Source organism: Anopheles darlingi, chromosome 2 (genome assembly GCF_943734745.1).
Source record: "Anopheles darlingi chromosome 2, idAnoDarlMG_H_01, whole genome shotgun sequence".
NCBI classification, from domain to species: Eukaryota; Metazoa; Arthropoda; class Insecta; order Diptera; family Culicidae; genus Anopheles; species Anopheles darlingi.
In genome coordinates this window covers 54,348,105-54,353,923 of record NC_064874.1, presented here as the reverse complement: position 1 = coordinate 54,353,923, position 5,819 = coordinate 54,348,105, and the positions used below count along the sequence as shown (strand labels likewise).

The following is a 5,819-nucleotide window of genomic DNA, read 5'->3' as shown; positions in this document are numbered from 1 at the left end:
CTGGATATTTTTTTTAATCCCACGGTATAAAAATCGGAAGTAAACTTCTTCTTTTAGACTCATAAACCCGACTTCCGAATAATTAATAATTATATCACTAATAATTATAAAATTACACATATTCAAAGCAAAATCTATTTCAAACACAAAGGCAACAGATGACAAATCTAGTACTGTGTTACGTAAAAATGGCATTAAACTCCAAATGGATTGTTTAATAAATTTATAAAAAAGTTACACAGGCACTTTCACATTGAAGCTCAAACCGTTATTTGACAATGAAAACCATAAACCATGAAACCATAAAGAATCAATTCCAATTTTATTATATACACCAAACATTCATAATGTAATCGATATATTGAGTGATTGGATACATTTTTGAGGTTTATGAATCATGCTGGCTTTATTAAAGCATTGATTTTGGGCAGACAAAACAAATATTATAACAATATCAACATTAATTAGTTGAGGAGATGATTCCGTCTAATAATGTCAGGTAGACCATATGTACGCAGGTTATTTTATAGTTTATCCTAATCAACGAGCATAAATTAAAAAACAAAACTTTATAGAATCAAAAGGAATATTCTTCATTTAACTGTTTAATGAGAGTCCAAGGATTCGCATGACAAGCTCGTATTGTACGAATCGCAATCCTGAGTGTTAATGTAATACCTAGGTTCTAAAACGTCTACACACTTCCCTTCCATTAATAGATATCTGAAAAACTAACTTTGGAAAATAATACACTTCAACATTCACATTTATCACGCAATTAAGTGTTAAGCTTATATAATTTATTTCATTTCTTTTAAACAATATGTGAATAACACTTGATCGTTACATGCACATACAGGATTACAGTTTCTATTTATTATAATTGGTTTATATTTGCCGGCTTGGCTTTGTTTCCTATGCTGCATGACCTGTCTTTTTCTATCATATACAAGCTTTAAATCCTCACCAATGCTCGCATACATGGTTTGATAAAGATTTCATACATTTGGTTTGTTTGCCTAGGTTTCGTTTTTCCATTTGTTTTATAAATTTCATGTCATATCAATTTTATATCTACGGATATGTATCGATGTTGCTTTTGTTTGTCTTTGAAATTCTTTGTATTGTTCCAGTTCAGTAATCGAGCATATTTACATTTTATATATATTATAGTCAATTTCTTCTTATTTCATACGGCATAGATGTAGCAATAATTGTGCACTGATAGTCGTGTATCGATGAAATGGCCGATTTTTCGCAACCAGTTCCAACCAAATCTAATTTAAGTAGCATAATCACGCATGTACAATACAAAAACAACTAAGCATAAAAAAGCGAATTTAATAAACAAACAATTCACTAATCTTTCCCTCCAAAGCCTATGCCTTACTCGCAACTATTGCAAACGGTCAAATTGTTTGAAGTCTGGCTATTGGAAAAATGACTATAGTAAATAAAATTAACCAAGATGCAAAACTATACAGCCACTGCTTCATGTGAGGAGCATTATTCATTCCAGACGTAGACAATTCATAGCTGTCGTCATTTCGGTTTCCTCCTAGCATCAGATCTGTTCAACCGAGAACGAATATTTCAAAGGTATCCATGAAGTAGAGCATGAAATAAAACACAAAAATCTCAAATTAATATGGTTCGGAGGCTGCATGAGGGAGAATGATTAATCATTTGTACCTTTTCGCTTGCTTGAGCTTTCCATGTCGTCATCCATAAAGTCGTTACTTTCATAGAAATTACTTCCTTTCCGTGGTTTATCTGTAAATGATTTTTTTAATAAGACAAAATGATTGTTATATAATAATAACAATCATTTTTCACCGTCAATTAGTATATTTAAACATTTCTCATTGGTAGAAGAAAAAACAAAAAAAAATACAATGAATCAAGTTTTAAAAATAAAAGAATGAAGAAACAATGACAACAATGTTTTCTGTGCCTTCTTTCGGCAATGGATAACATGTGAATAAATAAAAGAGGTGGAAGGAAATGGTTTCTATACATTTCCTTTGTTTAATATTAATCTGATAAATATAAATGAGTGAAGATATATAATATAGAACGTGGATGCCGTTGGTGAGTGTTAATGCTGAACGCGCTTTCCGTTGCGTCATTCAGATTGTAACTTGCTACAAATTTGGCTGCATCCCACTCTACGGCACAAAACATTGGTAACGATGCGCGTCCAGTTTGCCGCTGCCTTCAAACTTCAAATCAATTGGTTTTTTTACGCTTTTACACCCAAATAACGCCTCACACAATCGTTTTCCTCGATTAGATTCTCCCTGCATCAAACAAGCAATATTGAACTTTGTCCCGTTCATCTTTACAGTAGTGCTAGTAGCACAGGGAAACTAAAAAGGGGAAACATAAGGCTAAAAATTACAATGTGTTCCATTCGGCTTCAACGAATCATAAACTGTTGAGTCCTCTCAAGGGAACTATTATAGATGCTCGAAGCGACAGCATAATGCAATGAATTCTTTTAGATGTTCGTAAGAAACCGATGCGTTTGGGCTGAACATTTTAGAACTAAGATTATCTAACACAGAGCGTTTTATTTATATGATTCCTTTCGTCATAATAGAACGTAGACTATTACTCAAGAGACTTGACTATATTCTTGATTGAGAGCGAAAATTAAATCGTAATCAAATAAAAAAATGCCATTTTCATTAACTAAAAGAAAACTCCTTGTGTAAAAAAAACTAAAAATGTATTAACAAAAACAAAAAATGTAACAACAAAAACATATTACTAACGACAATTGATGCAAAATGTTTAGTAAAAGTATTTTTTATTTGTAATTTAAACCATCTCGAGCAATCATCTCAAGGTATTTGAAACTGACCAAGGAAATTAGTGTTGTCACCGCTCCGCTAATTGATTTAATTTTTTATTTCCTAGGTTGGTACAACTGTCTTTAATCATTACGCAAATTTAGAGCGGGATTCGCAAAAAATGACATGCTTAGATTACCCCGCCAGATTTAAATCGAATGTTTATCCTATATAAAATACATTATTGTTAGGTTTTCAACCCCCATACAAACATTACTTTGTCCCAAATACGCACGTTCAAAATCTTATGCCTTATTACTTTTTGTGCATATGTGTCACTTGCGCATAAACAAACAAGAATACAATTTTATAGACTAAACGTAACGTAAACGTAGATAATACTAGTTCCTAAACCCAATAAATTAAAATTAAACTGATCACATTTTTTATGCACATATTTTTTGGCCTCTACTTGCTTCTTGTTTAGTGAAGGCATACCCAGATCCAAGCCATGTTACAGTATCTACATGAGTAGAAAGAATATTATCGGCTAAAGAAACAAAAACCAGAGTAGGGCGAGTGTTGGCCCGACCCTTGTGACCTGTGAAGTCATAAAACAGTGCTTCACATGTGTAAAACCGTGTCTAATGAGTATTATTGCGCAAATGAGGTGTTCGTCTTGGACTGTTCGGCAGCGACAACGGGATTGGCCTCAGAAAGGTGACGTTTCGCTTAGAATGGAATAGGGTCACAAAAACTAAAAACAAGAGTGTCCGTCCCCGGTGACGAACCTTACAAATAAGTTGTAATTTCGTGCAATTCTGCCTTGTAGCTTGTATGCTTCTAATTGCTAGTCTACTCCACAGTCTTACCATTCGTCAGACATAGTTATATTCGACCGGGCACAAAAAAAGCGGCAAACAGGAAATGTATTGAGCCTACCAGGTGAAGTCATGTTGCAGTTATTTTAAGTCCAACAGGAACTGTTGATACAAATATGATTAGTGCTCAAATTGACATATGACCTTTGTGATCTAGCACATTTGTACTACAGCAAACCGGTGAACATAATTTATTTAATTCTAGGTTGGAGTTAGATCTAAATCAATAGCGTTTTTATTTAGTGGAAGTAAAAACGTGAAAAATAGAATAACTTTCATAATCCGATTTCAAACGCTCGGTTCACAAAACAATTCTTGCAATTGCTGTAAAGTAGTTGTTGGTTTACACTCGGTTAGATTTGGATGGTTTACACTCGGTTGGAATTAAAAACGAAAGCAATCCTCAAAGGGTGTTATGCTTAAACGCATTTTCTACTTGACATTGACACCTTCGAAGAAAAGGGTTTGAAAGGCGAGCCCATGACATTTGGTTTTAGTTCCAACAATCCCTTTTTCTCGCTTCACTCTTTGTGTGTTATTTCTTTACTACACAAATGTGGAAACGAAAGTATGTTCCTCTATTTCGTTCCACCACAAAGCGGTGAGTTAATTTTACTAATCCTCTGCGGTACATGCGGAACCCTGTAGCTCCGAATTCTTTCCAATATTGCCAGATTGTGTTTCACTCCCGTAATTCTCCAAGGAGTCAAGTCTTGGTGGCAATTCATGCTGTTAGTCGATTTTGCAGCGATAAACTACACACAACTTTTGGACGTTCACTGGTCTGGCGGCTTTTATTGTTCCTTAGGCGGAAAGCGTTTATGTGCTCGCCTCTAATTGAAGTACGGAAACTAATGGCTGAGGGAAATGTGTTGCTTTTGGGTCGCATTTCATTAGTACAGCTATATTTTCACCAAAACTCTATAAAAAACCAAATCGTACTCAGAATCTGCAGGCATGAATGCTCCCGAACGCTGAGCACCAAACGCACGTTGGTCCCCTACCTAATGGTTTAGCTGAACAAACTAGAATTAAATTTTGGCAGGTTATAAACACTATTCAGCTCTAAAGCTACCACCGCATGCAATGCTCGAAGTGGTAGGTATGTACTAATGTAAGATTGGTTCTTTTTGGCATCGAATCATTATTTTTTTATTGTGATTAATGATGGATCCTGTGGTCATATCCTTTCTAGAGCTTCCAGATTACCAAATCAAAATCAAACATTCAACAACACGAAGAGGAATAAACCCAACATCTGCACACTCTGTGTGTGTAATTTAAACGTGATTTCCATTTCTTTTCCCGCTTCTAAATGGTTACGATCTGATGGAAGAATAATTGGGTTGAATTATTACACGAAAAAAAGCGGATTGCTGGTTCATCAACTGCTTGATTGCTCGTAGCTGGCACTGATGACTTATCATCATTAATCTTTATTCGGGTAATGACTATTTTAACGCTGATTAGTGGCAAACACTTGCGCTATGTATTTATAGCCATCCTCCGATGAAGATGATTCCTGTAACGGCTCTTAGGCTGACATATTTAGCGAAAAATGCATATTATATTCGTTTGAAAAAAAAAACCATAGAAATTGTTGGCATTACACAAACCCCTAATACTGGTAAGGCATTGGCAGAGCAACAAAGCAGTTTTTTTAATCGTATATTTTAAAAATAATTAAATGATAAAAGTTACAAAAAAATGTAAATTCCTTTTACGAACGGCTTTTTTTGGGCTAAAACCACACTATATAGCTCCCCATCCTCTCACTGAATGTCTTATTATGTACGAAACTTCAGAGCAAAAACTAATGTATTTGGGAGAATTGTTCCACTGATGATTGGGAGTTGTTGTACTAATGATTATTTCAAAATGTAAAAATATTTTAATGAATTGACATTTTTCAAATCTTATGAATAAATGTTTAAATAAGAAATTATTACATAGCTGGAGCAAGTAATTCTAATTCCTTCCTGATGAATAAAGTATAAAACTCAATAAAAGAAATTCAAAGATGTTATGAAAATGGTTTTGCATACTTACTTCGTCGTTTTCCTTCGCTTGATTCCACTAAGTTGATTGCACTGCTAGGAAGCTCTGAAAAATATAGTCAAATGATGATATTAGCGAATGAAAT

At 34.2% G+C, this 5,819-nt stretch overlaps 1 protein-coding gene across 5 annotated transcripts in view; it reads right to left on the bottom strand.

Moving 5' to 3' along the window:
- Window positions 1-256: 256 nt before the first annotated feature.
- LOC125949193 (lachesin-like) overlaps window positions 257-5,819 on the bottom strand; it is a 20,403-nt gene continuing 14,840 nt past the window's right edge. For all 5 annotated transcript variants that reach the window (XM_049675964.1, XM_049675962.1, XM_049675967.1 and 2 more), the window contains exons 9-11: window positions 5,726-5,779; window positions 1,693-1,773; window positions 257-1,570 (exon numbers count right to left, since the gene is read on the bottom strand). In XM_049675964.1, the coding sequence (XP_049531921.1) occupies window positions 1,410-1,570; window positions 1,693-1,773; window positions 5,726-5,779 (296 nt within the window). In that variant the 3' untranslated portion in view covers window positions 257-1,409. The remainder of the gene's footprint in view (window positions 1,571-1,692; window positions 1,774-5,725; window positions 5,780-5,819) is intronic.